Raw genomic sequence first — 20,909 nt, 5'->3', positions numbered from 1 at the left:
CCTCTCGAAAGTTTTAAACGAGATAAGAGAGAGTCTTGAGGAAGAAGTTTCGGAACTCAACTTCCCTCGATCTCCGCGAGATTCTCGCCCACGTGCAGCAACTGTTGCGGGAAGTGGGTCTTCTCTGACTCTTTAAATTTCGCCTCTCCTCTTCCTTCATGGCTTAACGTTTTTTGCATCGAAACCAACAGCAAAAATCCCTTAGCGTAAGTCGTAAATACGAGAGTGTTTCGTAGAGTTTATAGTTCGATAGGGCGATTCATGAGTGAAGCGTGATCGTCTGCCATGGTTGTATCCTGGGACTCGATATTCGTACAGTACCGTCTCACTAACGGAGCGCTTTTATTTTATCGTTTATGTCAGTCCGGTTTTTCGGGTTTTACACTTTTTTTGTTGGCATTTCTCAAAAGTGTTTATTTCACAATTTGTTTAAATCTATTAAAAATGGGAAACTGTTTGGATGGAGGAAACAACATTGAAAGAATGGTACAAGAAAATCAAGAATTGAAGAAAGTTGACAACAGAAAGAACCGGAAAGTGAAGATTGTTTTGAGAAGAGATGAGCTAGAGAAACTCATTCTCTTCCAGTTAAACGCTGGCAAAGGAGAAACAACTTTGGACTCTTTAGGCGATTTTCTCAAGGAGTTAGAGGCGGAGAGATCTGCCGGTGGAGCCGCAGCAAAGGCGGTAGAAGAAGAGGATGAGTCTTGCCGGAGAAGTAAAAAATGGAGACCGTCGTTCGACAAAATCATTGAATGGCCCGAAGAAACACTTGCGTAATCACTTCCTTAATTTAGATCATTAAGGTTTTAAAATTTATTTTTATGTTTCTGAGTATGGAGTTTTTTGTGGGGGGAGTTTGATTTTTCAGGATTTTTTTTCTCCTTTTTCCGATGGAATTTTTCATCTGAGATATGTTTTGTTCTCAGAGTGAGATATCTTCGGTGTTTGAAACTGGCGAAGGCTTATTTATCCCACATAAAACCCAAAAGAAGCACGAAATTATGTATTTGTTTATCTTCTCTCATGTATAAGGTTCAATTTGTCAAGTGTCAAAATTTCATATTATTGTGTTGTTTTAGAACATTGTCAATATGTAATAGAAATCTATTTTCATTAAACTAGCCTTGACCAAATGTGGTTAAGACTTTCGTTCTCAATGTGATAAGGAAGTACATAGATGGACTGATAACGTAATTTGATGTGGTTTTGTGCATCAAATAAGTCTATCAACCACATTAACTAGGTATATATGACTGAACATCAATACTAAATGGTGAGGGGTTGAGTATTGTCTTGATTATTCAATGCTACTATACGTTCAAATTTTCTTTGAGGCATACCCCACAACAAACAATGCATAACTGTACTAAAAGTGATGAATATATACGTCTTATAAAAACTTGTATCATCAAAATATATACACATGATGACTTGATAGATAGATAGATATTACCCTAAAACTACAAAAAAAATTAACCAGAGGTCCAGAATAAATTCCAAAAAACTATTCCGTCTGGGATAACAAGCAGCCATTTCCTTGTCGCCCGTTGTTACAAGCAACCATAACCACATCGACTTGAAGTTGATGAACCGAAACGTGTGCGATCTGGTCCACCACATGCTTGAGATCCAAAACACTGTCGTTTTTCCAGTTCGCTAATAGCCTTTCAGCTTCCTTCTTCGCCACCTTTATCTTAACCCTCACAACTTCTTCTTTCCCTTCAGCCTTATTCAAACCCTCTTTTGCTTCCAGAGGCTTCTCTTTTGGTTCGAGTTCATGATCATCAAGATCGAACCTCACCGGCCTCTTTGGTTCGAATATCTTATTATTCTCTAACTGAAACCTCACAACCTTACGTGGCTTTTGACCTTCTTCATGCTTTGCCATGTCTTCATCTTCTTCTTCGAACCTTACGGCTTTGTCAATCCTCTTGGCTCTTTGCAAGCAACGGGACTTTTTGGTGGGCTCTACTGAAACCACTGAGCAATCCAGAGGTAACTTTATGTCCAAGTCGTCTCTGTAAATGGGTTTTGCCTCTAGAACGTTCTCGTGCATTTCTTGAAGTCCGTTGAAGCATTTAGCTAAAGAATCCATCATGTTTTTCTTCGTCTTCTCGGGTGACAAAGGGAAAGAAAGTTTTGTGTTTCTTCTTTTTTTTTTTAATGTAGAATTGCAAGTTTGTTTTTCTTTATATTCGATTTATGAGAGACACGAGTATATATATAGGCGACCGAGAGTATGATATGATTTAAGACACGTAGTGGAGTGTGCTTTGGGGTAAAAGGATTACGTTACGTCGCTTTACCCTGGGGACTGGGGTATTCGAATTTATTCAATTTGTTTTGTTTTACAATGGAAATAGTGGAGGACTTACTTAACAATACAAAACATTTGACAAGTTCATTAGTTCTCAGTCCATGTTTTGTCACGAAAGGATAAGTTTAACTAAAGATAATTGGTTAAATTTCAAAAAATTAAGGGTAAAAATAATTACTGATACATCCGAGTATCATCAGAGTACGGTGTGTGTATATATTTTTTGTCTGCTCATGAGCTTTTGTAATAGAGTTAAGGTAAACGAAGCAAACGTAACATCATTATTAACCAGTCTTATAAACGGTTTTACCATGACTTCAATTTTTTTATCTCTTACGCGTCTGAGAATAATATTAAGAATATGTCACATTTATCCTGTTTTCAGTCCTTATTTATATGAAATATCATCAGCTACCAGTCCTTGAAATACATATAAAAATTAAAAAAATTCCATAACAAAAACGATGGCGTGCTACTAGGGGCATTCAGCATTCTATATTAAATGGTCAATTGCTCTGTTCTTAATTAGCCTAACTAATATAAGAAAAATACTCGTTCATACTACTCTAATATTTCAGTAACATCCACACACACACAGGTAGCAAAACCAAAACAAATATGACACGTGTTCCACAGATTCTTATATAATATATCAATTATTGATTTAATAGCTGATTAAGATGCCCTGAGAAATATCTGCATATGAGATTGTGGTTTAATTAATAGACCGTCGACTAAAAGCATCACTATCAAGGGAAACTGGTATATTTTATAAAATTAATTACAATATGGAGTTTTATACGTAGAAGTGAACAGTATATACTAGAGTTGAAGAAAAAAAAGTGGTGCTTGAAGACCAACCACTTTAAAAGTTTTTTTTGGTGCTTGACTAAGTCATAATTCTATAATTTTTCCCATCAAACACCCATATTGTAATCTCTCATTGTAAATAATAGCAATAATAAAACTACTTATCTTTTTCTAACACTAATTATCTTAGGGAAAGTGTCATACTATACACGAAAAATATGTTCTTACCAATCACAAGTTTTTCTTTTGCCGTTTAAATTCGTTGTTTTAAATTTGTTAAAAACACTTGAAGAACTATTTAAATTCAGATGATGGAATTTGGGGGAGTGAGAGATAGATAACCAATTTAGTGTCACTTAAACCACTGGACCTACAATAGGAGCTTTACATGAACATTGACCGGACCGGGGTCGATTTCACAATTGCAAAACCGGAGAAAACCGGGGAATGGTAAATGAGCCGGACTCGCAGAAAACTGAAAAGAGCAGCACTTATGTTGAATCTCTTCACTCTTCCTCGTCTTCCTTGGGTCTCAGATGGTGAAGACAAGGTTCCATTTTCTCACCGCCTCTCTTCTTTTGTTTTCCATTCATGAGAATAGTTTCTCTCCTGATCATCCTTGCTGGGCAGGTAGAGCTATCAGCAGCAGAGTTGGAGTCACTTAGATCAGAACTCTCTGAGTTAGCAGAAAGAGAAGCTTACCTCAAAGCCCAGTATAGTCATATCCTCTCCAGAACTGTTCCCCTTATACTCATATCAAATCTCATTTCTTGTTTGCTGTCATTACGTAGGTTGGAACATGTGGATGAAGTCTTGCGCTCTGCTCGTTTATCTGGCTATCTCTTTATCCCAAGCGTATGAACACTTTCCATTTTATGATCCATGAGGCTCAAAGTAGTGTTTGTATTGTTATTGACAATCTTGCCTCAGCGTTGGGCAGCTCTGCCTGGTGAACCACTTCCAAGTAGATGACTGGCTTCCTCGGTTTGTTGTCCTTCAAGGACCTTGTCTTTTCTTCTATTTTTTATCGACGGGTAAGTTCATTTTCACATTTTTACACGTTCTTGATTCTAAATGTTATATTCCTCTCTTCGTGTTGGAACTATGTATCGGTAGACTTGAGTCCTCAAGATTCGACATTGGTACCGGATATTGTTGAAGTTGGAACGTTATCAAGCTACACAAGAGAGTTCGATGAATCACATCATTGCTTTTATATCTTAACCCGTCAAGGTCTAAGGGTTGAGTGCTCAAGCACTTCTAAAACTCAGGTGAACCATCCACATGTTAACAACGCACATGTTCGTTCTTGAGAGATCTTGCAACATTGTAATCTTGATAATTTGTTGGTTTTTTTCCTGATTTCAGGTGAATTCTTGGTTGTCCGGTTTGCGCCATGATTGCATGTCTGAACAAGAAAAAAGATTACAAAATGGATCAAGCCAAAGCGCCTAAGTAGATTGAGGATTGTTCACTGCTCTGTATAGTTTTCATTCTTCTATGTACTGTGTAGAAAATGTTTGTTTAAGAAGTAACTACAGACTATGTTACTTTATTATGAGTTAGTTGGCGAATTGGACAACCTCTTTGTCTTGGAGTTTTGGGAAACAACATCTTGGGATTGTGTGACAAATGGTACTACAACCAGAGCGGTCCTGACAAACTCGGGGACCTATTTAAAATTAGAAAAAAAAATTAATTTAATTTTTTAAGATAAAATATAAAATTTTAAAACAAATATTTAGTCTAAAAATTATTTTCTTTATGGAAAAATTAAAGATGTAAGTTTTAGCAACATATAATATATGTTCAAATTTTAATTATACAATTAAATTTATTTATCTATATTTTAATAGCAAAAATATTATATAGTTAATACTTATATATATAACTATATTAATGTATATATATATAAATCAACTTTTTAAAATGCGGGGGCCCCACAGATAGGGGGCCCTATTCATATGTTTCGTGGGACTCCCCTAAAGTCCGGCTCTGACTACAACTCGCCATTCACGTTACATGTCTCGCGCAGGTAACATATCAGCCATGAGTTGGAAATGTTCCACTCGAGTCTTTTTCTAATCACTTTATAATGTATAAGATATCATATCTGGGGGTGTAGCTTATAACATCTGGGGGTGTAGCTCATATGGTAGAGCGCTCGTTTTGCATGCGAGAGGCACGGGGTTCGATCCCCGCACCTCCATTTTTTCATGCAGTTTTGCTGATTTCGCTCATTGTTTTGGACTTTTAGTGGGGGATCTCGGTTAATTGAGGTGAAGAAAATTGGGAATTTTTCTCTTTTTCCATTTGGCTATATAATGCTTTTCCTTTCTGTCAAGGATGTAATCACATAAGGAAAAAAATATATTATGATTACCTATGCCAAAAACTGAATACAACAAGATATTTACATTTAGTTTGTATTGATTCATTAAGCTAATATTATAAACTAGTTTACTTTCATAGAAAAAGAGGGCTAAGTAAATTGAAAAGGGTCCAAAAAACTTATATTTACATTTAGTTTGTATTGATTCATTAAGCTAAATTACATGTACAGCTATCGCTACCTATATGTTGATTGATATTCACTAGAGATGTATGAAAAGTATAACTGATAACAGAAAAAAGTGACATTCTCAAGTAGAAACTCTATTAGGATCCTGCAACGAACACATATGGGCACGGCTGGCTGAGTACGGGGACAAACGGTGCAACTACCCCGGGTACAAGTCTGTGTCTCCCGTTTATTAATAGTTAATTAATTCAATTTTCTTATAAATTTATATTTTTATATAAAAAAATTAAAAAGAAAATTAAATTGAAAAAGGTCCAAAAATATTTTTTATGTATATAGTTTTATTTTCTTCAGAAAATATACGCAATGTTACTGATTAAATTTTAAAAATAGTTTAAAAATTAAATAAATATAATTATAAAACAAACTTAAAAATAGTAATTAGATTTGTGAAAGAAAAACATGAACAAATGCATCAGTCTCTCAGTTTTATACTATGTTGAAATGGGTTTACTAAATTAAAAAATGCACGCACAACATTGTCAATCTTGTTTGGCATGGTACTATCAATGCAGGGCTAAGTATGGGATCGAAGAGATGTGTAAGGGTCTATGGCACTGGGCCAGTAATAATCCTACCGCTACGACTCCTCCAGCTCCTCATAATTCTCTCCCTTTTTCTGCATTAATTTTTATATAAACACATGAAAAAATGCTGGTAAGAACCCAAAAATTTTACAAGGGAATTGAGGAAATTCATGTACTAAATTATGTTTGGAGAATGTTCTAATTTTAAATACGGAACTAGATTTTGACTCGCGCGGATGCGCGGAATTATTTATATTTATAATTTATGTTTTTAATAAAAATTACGATTTATTAAAATTTTATAAATTTTGATTCGTTTCCAGTTTTGTATTTTTTTTTGTTTGGTTCCGGTTCGGATGTGGTTTTTGATTCAAGAAATATAGTACTTGTTCAGTTATTTTTGAATTTAAATATGGTTTGAATTTGGTTATTTTGGTTTTTGGTTTGGATCAAATAACAATGTTAGACATTCTGTCTTTAATTTAGTTATTTAAAAACTTAATTAAATGAATAAATAGTGAACAAATTGCTTAAACTGTTTCCAAAAAGCTGGAAAGTAATTAATATATTCTACAAATAAAAAGAACAAAAACAGGAAATTAATAAAATAAAAATATTCCTGAAAACGTTAAACGAAAAATCTGTTTAACAATATAAATCTTATTTATAATATTTTCAGTGTAAAAAATATTGTGGGTTGGGTATTCAAAAATGTTGTTGCCTGTTGGTATATGCTGTCTCTTCTACGAACCCCAAATAAATATTCCAAGGTCAGTAGTTCATTTATTTTCGCAACATCCATAGTCTAAAGCTATTTCTATGACAAATTAAACATAAACTAAAAAGTAAAAACTAATTGGTTATTTTTGAATAACTGGTATCGAGTTCTCATTGGATATATAGTAAGCACTAACCAATAACACGTGGTTTTGTCACCAGCTATAAATTATCACTTTAAATTCATCAGAAACCCCATGTCATTTATTTGATATTGTGTTTAAACTTGGAAAAAAAACTCAAACCTTGACGAAGAATAACGTAGAAGAGACACATAAGCTATTGTTTCAAAAAAAAAAGACACATAAGCTATTAAAGTACTAACGTAGAACGTTGGATGATGAGGAGCTAGCACCAGAAGTTGAAGGTCTCTCCGACGCATCCTACGCCCACCACCAGCACGCACCACGTTTTCACTTTTACGTGCCTGAAGCTTTTAAATTTCACGAAAATAAGCCCATCAAACCACCCAAAAAGAACATATACAAACTTGACCAAACACCAAATTTATAATGAACCATAAATGAAAACGTTCCCAATCGATCTTCCCACATCCAAATTAAAAACTCTACTTCCTGTTTAGATCGAAAATCTTAAGACTAAATCCATCTCCACTCGAGAATTGCTTTTGATTTTCGTTGTTGATGGCTTTTTGTTCAAAGCTCTCAACGATGACAGATGAGCTTGTGTACTTTTGAGTTTAGTAATATGTTTAATCTAATAATTAGGTGAATGTGTATTAAACCTCCTCCTAACGATGATAGATGAAAGTGAATTTAATAAAATTTATATTTTTATATTTAATCACAACATATTCAATAGACCCAAAATTAAAAACATGCCATGGTAGAATTCAAATATGACTCTATTTTAATAGAGTAGAAGTCCAAATGATTTCAGACACCCAAAAGAATAGTTTGTTGGCTGTGATGTTTAGTATGGATTTTAAGTCTAAAATACCCAAAAGTAGTTTAAGCATGATTTTGACTGACTTTTCTATCAAATTTTACAAAACTTACACTTTTTTTTTCAATCATTGCCAGAAACCCAAACATTGTAAATAATATCTTCCACCGTAAATTGAATCCGGGTGACAGTAGTTACAACCATAACCTTTTTACCACTAGGCCAACTCAACTTTGGTAAAACTTACACCTTTAGAGTACGTTAAATATCCTTCAATGTTTTGAGATAGGTCGATTTCGATTTGATCTATGCAGTCTTGCATTTGTTTCTTCCCAAATTTCGTAAAGTATTACTTGTTGTACGCGCTTACAAATAATATTTGAAATTGTTTTTTCTTTTCAAAAATACAGTTTGAGTAATAGTTTTCAATACCTTAATTATCCATTTCCGTCTATACCCGCTATTCTACATTTTATCTAAATGAAAAGGCCTAGCTAGCTAGCTAGCTCCAAAAAGATATACTGTTGGTGAAAGTTGGTTATGGTGCTGGTTTGCATTTTAATGGCAACTTGTTAAGGGTGCAGGTTTGTCCACATGCGGTGACATGGACCGCACTTTCAAAGATGCTATCTACGCCCTTCATAAGTATCCAACGGCTGAGATACGGTGGACCTTTTCTTCGGCGAGAATAATCACAAAAGCCATGCGCATGGGGAAATATGGGACCCAATTTCACCGCCAACAAGTCATTATAACCGTTCATTAATCGTCCCCGGTCAACTCAGGTCACATCACTTGTTATCATCTCATACGCCCGATATGTTGTCTTACTGCTTCAAGAACTGAAGATTAATAACTAAAAAATACTTCTAAAGCATAGGATGTTTTAGGTAAAAATATACATATTTAAAAAGTTAATTTTTATATAAAAGGTATCACTAAAATTATAAATAAAATTACTTAACCAATTATAAAATAAAATATAAAATGTAATTGATTTAAATTACTTAAAAATACAAAAATATTTTACATATTGAAACATGAAAAATTAGGACGTCTACCGACCAATTATATGCTATTTAGCACACTGCCAAAATGCCACTTGTTCTACACTGTTGATAATTTTGGAGGTCATTGATACCCCTATAGCTTCATATCCGGTGTGTTTAGGCAAAAGTTATATAAAAGATACGACATAATTTTTCAGAGGATTTTCACAGGATTTTTCACTGGAATTGTCAGTCCAAAATTACAATCCTTGTCTCGTTTACGATTACAAAATTCTATATTCTTCCATCGTATCTTCACTAATCTAAAAGATTTCTCAACATCTCTCCGCCTCCATCTTTTTTCCTCTCTAAAACACCTTCAATCATGTAACAAACCCTAAATTCTCTAGCTTGAGACACCAAGTGGAAGACGACGAACATCAAGCTCCACAACTTCCCTTTCCAGAGAGAATTTTCGCCGGCCAGGAAGAACGAGTCGGAGTGAGAGTACCACTGTATCACAAACCAAATGCTATTAGATAAATACTAAATACCCTCAAAGCCGAAGAAGTAGAAACCATTTAAGACAGTGCCCAGCTCCAAGATAAACCTTACGGATGCTTCTCCTATGAAGCTCTCGGCCGCTGCGTCTCCTGTGAATCTCGTGGACTCTGCATTTCAGGTCAAGCCCACCGTATCTGCGTCTCTGGTGAATCTCTCAGCTGTTGTGTCCCTGACGAAGCTATCAAGATTGAAGTCATGGAAGCTGAAATAGATCATCACAATCAAGAGAAGAAAGATCATGAGATAGACTTTTCTTGTCTCAAGGTTGAAGCTCTCTGCCGCTGGGTCTCCGGTGAATCTCTTCGCTGCTACGTCTCCAGCAAAGCTCTATGCCTCTGCGTCTCCATTGAAACTCTCCGCTGCTGCTTCTCCGGTGAAACTCTCTGTCACTGCGTCTCCGTATGATATATATATATATATATATGTGTGTGTATGTGCGTGTGTGTGTGTTGTATATACATGGTAACTACATGTTAGGCCACATGTTATTCTTTGGTTTGACATAACTTTTTGGTATGCTTGTTTACAGTCTAACATGCTTTTGTACTTATACTCGTACTCAACACATCCACATCTCTGATTGTTTCATGAATATCTCAAATGAATTAGCCCGAATATTAAGTACCTAATTTCTGCTGTATAACAGTCAACTCGCTACAAAGGTTAATCTTGATCAAAACAACAATAGGAGTGGGTTCTCTAGTTGTAATTAAAGGCGATAATTATTGTATATGCAGTGTTTGGATAATTAAATTTATTACCAGCTCGTAAAACTGTTAACCGAAAACTTTATTCAATGGATAGCCTGAAAAATTATTGTACTATAACAGTGAATTCCAGATAATTGCAAGTTAGGTTTCTCATAACCATTAAAAAGTTGTCTGTTAACAAGTTATCAAACAAGTTACACATCTATCTACAAAATTAACAAGGAATCTTATATCAAAGACATAGGGGGTTTAGGGATTTCGATTTATGGTTAAAATGATAAAGTGTTGGGATGATAATTTGTAGATAATCTTATTATTGACATGTTAATTAATTAATTGTGTTGGTCATCCAAAAAATGTGTTAGCAAGCTATCAAACAAGTTACGCATCTGTCTAAAAATTAATAAGCAATCTTATATCATAGGCGTAGGGGGTTCATGGATTTTGATTTATGTTTAAAACTATAGAGTGTAGGGGTATGATAATTTATAGCTAATTTTATTATTGACTTTTTAACCAATTGTGTTATCCATCAAAAAATGTGTTAACAAGCTATCGAACTAGTTACACAGCCGTGTACAAAACTAACAAGCAATCTTATATCATAGACGTAGGGGGTTAAGGGATTTAAATTTATGGTTAATACTATAGAGTGTAGGGGTATGATAATTTATAGCTGACCTTATTATTGACATGTTCATTAATTGTGTTAGCCATCCAAAAAATGTGGTAACTATCCACAAAAAAAATTGTCCACATAAAAAATTGGACATCTGATAATTGACTTATATTTCTTTTCTATCTACCAGACCTTAGACTTAATGAAATTGTCTATACGGTTTAGTGTATAGTATTATAGTGTCAAGGGTTTTTGATCAATGGTATATGGTCAAAGGTGTTGTTGTTTGGTTAAGGCTTATGGTATTGATTTAGGGTTTGTGGTTAGACTTTAGCGTCTAGGTCTTAGTATATTTTGTTTAGGGTTTACAACTTTTGGTTTATGGTTAAGCTTTATGATTTCGAACCATAAATTATTTTAGATAGCTAACCAACAATTTTATTGAACCTGGTTTACAAGACTAATTCACTCTGTTTCACTGAACAAAATATAAAACAACTAACTATGATCTTTACGTTAGTTTACATCTCTGATAAGCAAATCAATATTCTGACCATTTTTGGACTTTTTAAAGTGTATGGCTAACTTAAAATATAAGTAACCACCATTTTCAAGAATAATATATTTGAATAATTTATAACCGGCTAAACTCCTCTTTGCACAAGCTAAGATTTAATACGTACATCCATGATATATTGTAGCCGTCTAATAATCATATTATCATAGTATAGCTCTTTATTATATCATATTAGAAGTCTTTAACTTGTTGTGGCAGCTCAAAGGTCTTCGAACGTAGAAATGAATCACGTGGAGGATGGTGAAGTAGACAAAGTTCATATTTTGATTAGCTGGCTAAACGAATAACAACCATATACACGACCAGACAGTCAACTAATTCCAAGACGGTACCGTTGGAAAAGTGATCCGGGGAATCTTTGAACAATAGATGATGAACTCCGGTAGAGAGAACTCATAATCTTGTTCAGGACTGTGATGATGAATGGTTGGATGCGCTCAAGTGATTATGTAGAGGAAGAAAATGGAAAAAGAAACAGAGAAATTCAAGACCTTCTTCGGCTGTTCGAAGAAAAAAGTAGAGAAACTTATGAACTGATCTTCTCTGATGTTGTTTAATTCATTAGGAAAATGTAAAAAAAAAACAGAGTAAAAAGATGAAGAATGAAAACTTGTATGCTAAATAGTACAAGTTTTTCATTACACAAGCTTCGTATTTTACTGATGCAAATCTTTTACCTGGATTTCTTTTTCTGGGGAGAAGGTTTCACCGCTGGAGAGCACAATCCATTCTTTCTGAACGAAGAAAATTTTGAAATCTAATCCAAAATCTTTTATATATCCTATTGTACTTACAAATATATCTGAAGATGCTAATTGTACTTGCCCTACACTTTCTGAAACAGAAACATCGCTATACTAAAGGGGTAGTTTCGACAATTTTCATCGCACCATGTCAATAAGTTTTTGGCTACTTTTACTGTTTTTGGCACTTAATTAATTTCACTAGTTTTCTTTGTTTTTGAGCAAATTATCCCTTGAAACATCAACAAAATTTTAAACATTTTACATTTTAGAACAACAAATATAAGGAATAAGATTTACTTGCGAAATTTCCATGCATTCTGTGCTGGTTATTATTTTTTAATTTCGATAATATACTTAATGTACTGTTGTTGGTAAACTAAGAGGAAGAAGAAGATAACTAATAATGGAGCGTGACACATGGAGTGAAGGAAATTAGGTGTTCCTGAGCTGTTTTGTACACTAAGATAGCTCACGCTCTGATGACACATAGGCCATGTTGAATTATGGGACATAGATTAATTGTATACACCGCCACGATTAACATTCTCGGGAAAATCCTGAGTAGATTCTGGCAGTCCATAAATCAGCTTAAAATCATGCGATACAGGTAACTACAACCTAATCGGAATTTTAAGAGCATTTTCAACTCCGCTGCAAAAAATAACTGTAAAATGGAGTGGAAAATACAGTTTTTTTGCACTAGAGTTGAAGATGATCTACGACACATGCAAAAGATGGATAAGTAAATGAATAATAGGTGAGCTTTTTTTTAATTCGGAGCATGTGGACCTTTGAGGGTGCGTTTGGCTCTCTCTTCTTAACATTTTTTACACATAATATTTGTATCTGTAGTTGTAGTAGATAAGTGTCAAGAAATATGTTATCTGAAATGTGTGCGTTTTGTTTTGATTTAATAGTAAAGAGGTCGACCAACTTTTACCAAAAAAAAAAGAGGTCGACCAATTAAGTTAGAATAAAAATAGGTTCATACGTCAATGAAAGGTCAACTTTTTAAGTACTTGAATTTTTTTTCCTCCGTACAGATATATGATCTACTCAACACGCTATATTTCGTGAAAAGTTTATATCTTATCAGAGCCGGCCCTGCACTAAAGCTCATAAAACCTATGCTTTAGGCGACAAATAATGTTAGATATTTAAGGGACGCCAAAATACAAAGGATCCTTTGTATTGTAGTGGTTTCGTCTGATACAGATGTTATACAAGGTCAGGGTTCGACTTTTTTGGGCAACATTTAAATAACAATATTTTTTACATGCAAGTTCGGAGTATTTGGGCTTTAGGCGCCTGGTGATACTGGCCCGGTACTGTACCTTATATAGCTTTTGGACAACTTATTGTATTTTCTTTCATCTGATAATTGTTTTATAAAGATAATATTCCTAACAAGATAGTTAAAAAGAGGGACAGATATCGATTTTGTCTTCAGAAAGATAAAAGTATTGATTTTACGTTCAATTATGCGATGATGCATATCATACTAGCTGTGTTGATGCGTTGTACTTGTAAAGTAATATGCTACGTAATGCTATATAAATGTAATAAGCAGATGTTCATGCTAATGCTATATAAATGTAATAAGCAGATGTTCATGCTAAAAGTAAATATTCGTGCTTCAGCATTCAAGATCTACTAATTCAACTTTATTTGAGAGCACAAATCAACATGCTATTACAAACATATATTTTGATAAACTTAAATAAATTCGGAATACTTGATGCATATTGTTTATATTTTCCATCAAAATATTGCAAAACCTTTATTGCCCCTGATAACTTTCTAAAAACCATAATAACGAAATTTTTGGGTAAAGAACCCCCACTTTCCGTCATTTTACTATGAAAAGAGCAGTAGTCGACTTTTGAAACAAAAGAAGAAAACTATCCACTTCTAGGCTCAGGCATTCAAATCAAACGACGAAATTTTGATGTATGTATTTTGGAATTTAAATGTGCGCTCAATTGAAATCTTTGTGTAAGTTAAGCAATGACATAGATATCCAATACCTAACTTATGACCAAAAATTCAATTCGACTAAGATGCGTCCATATATTTTCAAGTATCATATCCAAATAACATATATAATACATATGTTTATATCTTTGTCACATTAATCCTTCCAATAATTTCTAAGTAATGTTAGAGAGTTCCCTGGCAATATATAACCCTTTACATACATGCATATATGATATATCATATGGATGCGTATTAAAGTATTTGTTTATTTTCAGTACGACAAAGATTCCCACTCGGAATGTTTTAGTGATCTTTTATTATACAACTCTCTCTCTCTCTCTCTCATAAAGCAAATGTGATCAGACAAAAGCATACAAAGAATTGCATTCAAAAAGTTTTCTCAACCATCAAATTTTCCTCTCTTCAACCAACAAGAACACAGAGATTTTGTTTCGTTTCGAATCTAGAGTCAACCAAGAAAAGGAGATATTAGGTTTCGTTTCTGCTGATTTAAGGAAACTCATCTATGGATACGGCTCAATGGCCACAGGTATACACACAAACATATATATATATATATTACAACTCACTATGTATGTGTTGATGTAGATTAGATCAGTTGATTCTTCTTACTCGTGGTACTTGATTTAACTTAGAGTTTAATGTTTCCGGATCTTCTTCGTTTGATGTTTCTATTCTCTTCAGCAGGTTTACATAATAAATATATTTTTCCACTTTACCCTTTATTAATTTTTCTTTTTCTTTTATGTTTTTGGTTACAGTTTTTTTCTCAAATTTCCAATCATTTATGTCTTGATGAAAAAGCATTTATTGTTCATAATTAAACAATATATGTTAAATGATATTTTTTTTACATATACAAGTCTATGGTTTGTGCTAATGGTTGGAAGATCTGCTTTTGTCATTTTGATGATCAGGAGATTGTAGTGAAGCCCTTGGAAGAAATAGTAACAAACACATGCCCAACGCAGCAAGCGTCACAGCCGCAACCACCACCATCGGTTGGGGCGGCGGGTGTAGCTGAGAGGAAGACACGGCCAGAAAAAGACCAAGCAATAAACTGTCCAAGATGTAACTCAGTCAACACGAAGTTTTGTTACTACAACAATTATAGCTTGACGCAGCCAAGATTCTTCTGCAAAGGTTGTCGAAGGTATTGGACGGAAGGCGGTTCGCTTAGGAATATCCCTGTAGGTGGTGGCTCAAGAAAGAACAAGAGATCTCACTCTTCTTCAATTTCTTCTTCCTCGGATATTAGTAAAAATCACTCGGATTCTACACAACCAGCTACAAAGAAGCATCACTCTGATCATCATCCTCACCACCACCTCATGAGCATATCTCAACAAGGGCTGACCGGTCAAAACCCTAAAATCTTTGAGACGACTCAACAAGATCTCAATTTAGGTTTTCCACCACATGGGTTGATCAGGACCAACTTCACTGACCTCATCCACAACACTGGCAACAACAACACGAGCACTAACAATCCATTTCTTGGTTCTTCATGTTCTGCCACGTCAGCTCTGGCAACTTCCCCTCTGGATCTCATAAGAAACAACAATTGTAACAATAGGAATACTTCGAATTCTTCATTCATGGGGTTTCCAGTTCATAATCAAGGTCCAACATCTGAAGGATTTTCAATGCAAGATCATTACAAGCCTAGTAACTCAAACACCACACTGCTAGGATTTTCATTAGATCATCATCATGATAATAGTGAATTCCACGGAGGATTTCAAGGAGGAGAAGGAAGAGAAGTTGGTGATGATGTGAATGGAAGGCACTTGTTTCCTTTTGAAGATTTGAAATTGCCAGTTTCTTCGTCTTCATCAGCAACAATTAATATCGACGTTAATGATCATCAGAAGCGAGCAAGTGGTGGAGATGCAGCTGCAACTTCTGGTGGATATTGGACTGGGATGCTGAGTGGAGGATCATGGTGCTAATTTTTCTCTGTTTGGTGATGAAAACAGTACTATCATTAATGGTTAATTATTGCTATTTATTTAATTAATCAATGTGTTCTCAGTTTCACTTTGATGTTCTTATTGGTGGGTTTTCTTTTTTATTGTTTTTGGGGTTAATTTGGATATAAGGACATTATTGGGGGTGCATGCATATTGAATGCATAATTGTTTTTGAGTTTTTGTTATGGCTCACTAACACAGGTTATAAATGACACGTTGGCTGGTCTTTTGATGTTCCTTCTCTTTTTTTTGTTTTTTTGGTTTAACGTTCATTCTCTTATTGTTTCTGTTTTCATGTCTTTTTCGACTAATAATTTAAGACGTTATAATTAAATAAGTACAAACACATTTGTATTTATAGTGTGTGACTAATTATCTGCAGCAGCATAGTATGTTTTGTTTATTTGGTCATGCAACGCATGGATGTCATAACTTAAAATAATGCACATAATTAATAAAAATATCATGAGAAAATTAAATTTTAAGAGACAGGTAAGCTCTGATGACTTTCACATGGTCCTCACTAAATACACTTAATTACTCCCTCCGTTTTTTTATATAAGTCGTTTTAGAGAATTTTTTATGTTCCAAATTATATGACGTTTTCGGTTTTTTATGTAAAATTTATTAACACTTAATGTTATATGACCAATGAAAATATACCTTCTATTTTATTATTGGTTGATTTGTGGTTAGGTAAATAATTAATGATGTTTTTGTTTAGAAAATATAAAAAATTAATGATTTCTTAATCTATGTGCACAATTCTAAAACGACTTATATTAAAAAACGGAGGGAGTAGTTGCCAAAGACTGGTTAAAGCCCTACCATTCCAACTAATCCATTTATGAAACCATGATAATCCATTTACTGAATGGGTTCGTTCCTGACAACAAAAACGATTGATTGGACTAGTTTAACAATAGCTGGGAAAGGTACCTAATTAACTTGATGAATTTTGATTGTCTTACGGAATGCTAAAGTTTGGAAAATGTTGATTTCATGCACTTGTTCTAAATTGCTTTTATTAGGAAAACACTGAAATGTAATATTGTATGGTTAGGTTTCGATGTGCTAGGAAGGAGGAACTAATAAATTACATAAAAATAAATTGAGGTGAGGGAAGAATAATGTGATGAATTCCCAACTGGTGACTTTGAAGGTGGGGCCTACCAAAACATTCTCCTTGAAATCTGTGTGTTTGAAATTATTCATCCCACTATGATTTCAGCTCCATCAATCTAGATCTTGACCCTTTGTCTGTTCTTTTTTTCTTTGTTTTCGTTAGCTTTTTTGAAAAAAATTATTTTTTCATTAGTATTTCATAGCTGCTTCTACCGAAAGCACGAACGATTATTTTTTTTTTTTGAAACCACCTGCAAGTATTTTATTACTAGAAATTGTATTTTAAATTTCAGTATTAAATTTTTTAAGTGATATGAAATATGAATATATATTTCAGCAACTTATTTTTTGTCTACACAGAGAATTTTTAGTTGCACTGATATCAATATTACTTTTCGAGAGAATTGTCTCACGCTATAAGTTCTGTTGACATTAAAAATAGTTCTGCTGACATTCGATAAATTTGAAATTCCACGGTAAAAAGAAAGTTAGACTTGAACTTTTATGTTTAACAGGCACATCGGTGGTCAAATGACAGTGAAACATATTAGCTGCACATAAAATACTTTATTACAGTGAATACTTTTATTTCTGAGGGAGTGTGATCGGTAATTGTGGAGTAAATGGGAGGAAAATAAAAAAGTGAAAAGTAGTGAAAAAGTTAAAATGAGAAAGAGAAAAATAGAGTAAATGGGAGAAAAAAAATTAAGTTTTACTCATGCGTACACTAGTGTAACATTTTATTCTTTTTGTAATGAGAGGAAATAAATAAAAGTATGTTTTGACACGATTGGTGATTTACGAGAGTAATTAAGAGTAACTAAATTTTCCATTCAAATATTTACTCTAAAAGGACCTTTCGGTCATAGCTTTCATATGCTTAGGCATACATAATGTATGTGATTGGTAAAAAGAAGTGTAACCCATAGTAAAATAGTGGATGAATCGGGAGGAAAAGAGAAATAATAAATATAGTAAAAGAGAAAATTAAGAATAAATTTAAAAAATGAACAGAAAAAATATGTGAGAAAACGTCAATTTTTACTCTTGTTAAAACAAGTGAAAAACTTTCGACCCTATTCAGCTTTATTCAGCTGAAAGTAGATGAAAATTATTTTCATTGTGATTGATAGTAATTAAGTGGAATATAGAGTAAAAAATATTTACTCCAAAATATTTACTCTAAAAGTGTCATTCAATCACACCCAATAACCCTCCCCTATAAATGGCTGGATTTTAGTTAAACCAATGATTACCATATGATCATTATCTAATCAAAGAAAAATATACAACATTTAAGCACAAAAAAGAAGATAAATATACAACATCGATTTGGATCATCCAAGGTTTACAAAAATAAATAATGACCTGTTACAAAAAAAAAAAAATAATAATAATGAGATTCTGGCGTCGAACAACATAGACATCGAGGTCAAAGGGCTTAAGTGGTGCGTTATGGACATGGTGGCCAATATATAAATAAAGATTAAAGAATCCGACCAACGTTAAACAATTCTGTCTGGATGTGACAATGACTCGACCTTCTACAGTAAGATTTTAAATTCGGTATGATATGGATGTGATCTTACGGATAAGTGGAGAAGAAAGGAACTCTTAATTTCAATAAAATATATGTCACGTTAAGTTTCTCTAGTGTTGTAGCTTAACAACTTCGAACAATAAAGACACGTTCGTTTTTGATTAAAAAAGACACGTTCGTCAATCACTTTATAGCTCGGGCTGGACTTGTAAAATTCTTATTTTCTTTTCTCGTTTGAATAATAAACCTTCGATCTAAAAAATAAACTTATGTGAATTTTTGTGAACTTGTTTCTAATTACCGAAGAGGTTTTAAATCACCAACGATTTATAAATATCAAATAGATCCATTAAAGTCAAATCCATCAATAATTGGGCCGGCCTTTTATGCTATTACCAAAAGAGCTCTTTACTCATCTAAAATCCGCAGCCCTTGCTACTTTTGGGTTTGTTTTGATTACTTCTTTGAATTGGTTAAAAACGTTTGCGACTGAATCGTGTGTTTCCTTATTTCTTCACCGCGTATTATCGCGTTATTTTCTCCACAAGCTCAAGGGAAAGAGTAAAAGAAAGGGACTAATTTCATCGTTGTCCTGACTTTGGTTGTTCAGATCAATTAATTTGCCAGTAATAGAGTACTAACCAACGATTTGATTGATCTAAAATTATTCGTACTAAAATGATTAATTTAGTGGATTATACAATCAATTAGAAATATACATATAGTTGCAGTTACGGTAGTGGTTTATAACGAGAGCGTGTATCGCATTGTCAGCAAATATGTAATTTTTCTCTTATTTAGAAATTTTATAAATTAATATTCGATAAATTAATAAAACGATAAAATAATACATATTTCTAATAGTAGATTGGGCTAGTGTAAGATATGATATAATTTTATAAAATAATAATAATATTTAGAAATTCTTAGAGGTTCCATTTAATTCACAAATTACCAATCACATATATATAAATTTTATATAAAAATACATAAAGCATTTTGTTATTTTCTTTCTTAAAAATGAATTTCATCTCTAAATTTATTTTTATTTTATTGAAGTGCCAATAAAATTGATTTTGTATTCTATGATATGTATTCATCATACATAAAACATATCAAATAATTCAATAAAATAGTTAAAATTCAAATATATAATTTTTAACGATCGTTATCACGAATGCAATATTTTTTATTTTTAAACTAAAAATATTCTAATAAAATAAATTTAAGAAGATAATTATTTTTAAACTACCAACTCTATAAATTAATAAATTATCATAGTTTCAATATTATTAATCTATAGAGTTTTTATGGAATATGAATTTAATACCGACTAAAGTTCGGCACATAAGCAAATTTTTACATAAAAAGGAACTCATCAGCTACTAGAAACTAGATGCATGTATCTGATGTTTTCGCGCAACATGAGTATGCATAAGAGCATATATAGTCATCTCTCTCTCTCTCTCTCTCTCTCTCTCTCTCTCTCTCTTCCAACTAGTCACCGCAAATAATAAAACATAGCCTAGCCTTTCCAACGAACAAAAACTTAGGTAACATGTCAATGAAAGTAAAAGAATATGGTACACGTTTGGGGTCAATGTAGGTTTTGACGCAAACATATAAGTTAGAGAGAAAACGACATAGATTTTTAGCAAATGGTCTAAAAGTAATTGTCTTAGTTTGGGTTCAACGTAGGGATATATGAGGATAAGCTGTGACTTTAAGAGTGAATGAGATTCTCTTTCAAATGGATGGTGTCAAGGAGTAGTATTCATTTCTTATTCTTCTGTCGCCATTCACCTATCAATATCCCCACTCTATAATGTTTTGTTTCCCCCCAGAGTTTTAGACAATAACTCAGCGAATCTATCCTACTACCACTACAAGAAAACATATTTTTTACTAGGGCAGTATTCGTTTTAAACGTCCGTCGTAACGGAGGCTTCGTCGTAAACGACTCGTTACGTTTACGACGAAATATATTCCTCGTAAAGCGCAGGGAAAGGATTCGTCGTAAACGCCACGTAAGACTTCGTCGTAAATCCCACGTAATTATTTCGATGTAAAGCACACGTAAATACTTTCGTTGTAAATCACTCGTAAACATTTCGATGTAAAATCCTCGTAAATATTTCGATGTTAAT

General features: G+C 33.4%; 3 protein-coding genes and 1 pseudogene across 3 annotated transcripts; 3 read left to right on the top strand and 1 right to left on the bottom strand.

The window, feature by feature from the left end:
• Positions 1-444: 444 nt before the first annotated feature.
• On the top strand, positions 445-954 carry LOC106334178. Its single transcript, XM_013772504.1, has one exon. It carries the CDS (start codon positions 445-447, stop codon positions 778-780), a length of 336 nt encoding a protein of 111 aa, XP_013627958.1. The 3' UTR covers positions 781-954.
• A 402-nt stretch (positions 955-1,356) lies between these two features.
• LOC106329538 lies at positions 1,357-2,277 on the bottom strand. The gene has a single exon (XM_013768223.1). The coding sequence runs from the start codon at positions 2,099-2,101 to the stop codon at positions 1,508-1,510; it is 594 nt and encodes a 197-aa protein (XP_013623677.1). The 5' UTR covers positions 2,102-2,277; the 3' UTR covers positions 1,357-1,507.
• A 1,168-nt stretch (positions 2,278-3,445) lies between these two features.
• On the top strand, positions 3,446-4,733 carry LOC106329539 (annotated as a pseudogene).
• Positions 4,734-14,185: 9,452 nt separating this feature from the next.
• Positions 14,186-16,334, top strand: LOC106331501 (dof zinc finger protein DOF4.6-like). The gene is made up of 2 exons (XM_013769877.1): positions 14,186-14,653; positions 15,042-16,334. The coding sequence occupies exons 1-2, from the start codon at positions 14,630-14,632 to the stop codon at positions 16,074-16,076; spliced, it is 1,059 nt and encodes a 352-aa protein (XP_013625331.1). The 5' UTR covers positions 14,186-14,629; the 3' UTR covers positions 16,077-16,334.
• Positions 16,335-20,909: the final 4,575 nt, after the last annotated feature.

The sequence above is a fragment of the Brassica oleracea genome, chromosome C3 (genome assembly GCF_000695525.1).
Source record: "Brassica oleracea var. oleracea cultivar TO1000 chromosome C3, BOL, whole genome shotgun sequence".
NCBI classification, from domain to species: Eukaryota; Viridiplantae; Streptophyta; class Magnoliopsida; order Brassicales; family Brassicaceae; genus Brassica; species Brassica oleracea.
The sequence above is the reverse complement of the archived record's forward strand: the minus strand, read 5'-3'. Positions and strand labels throughout refer to the sequence as shown.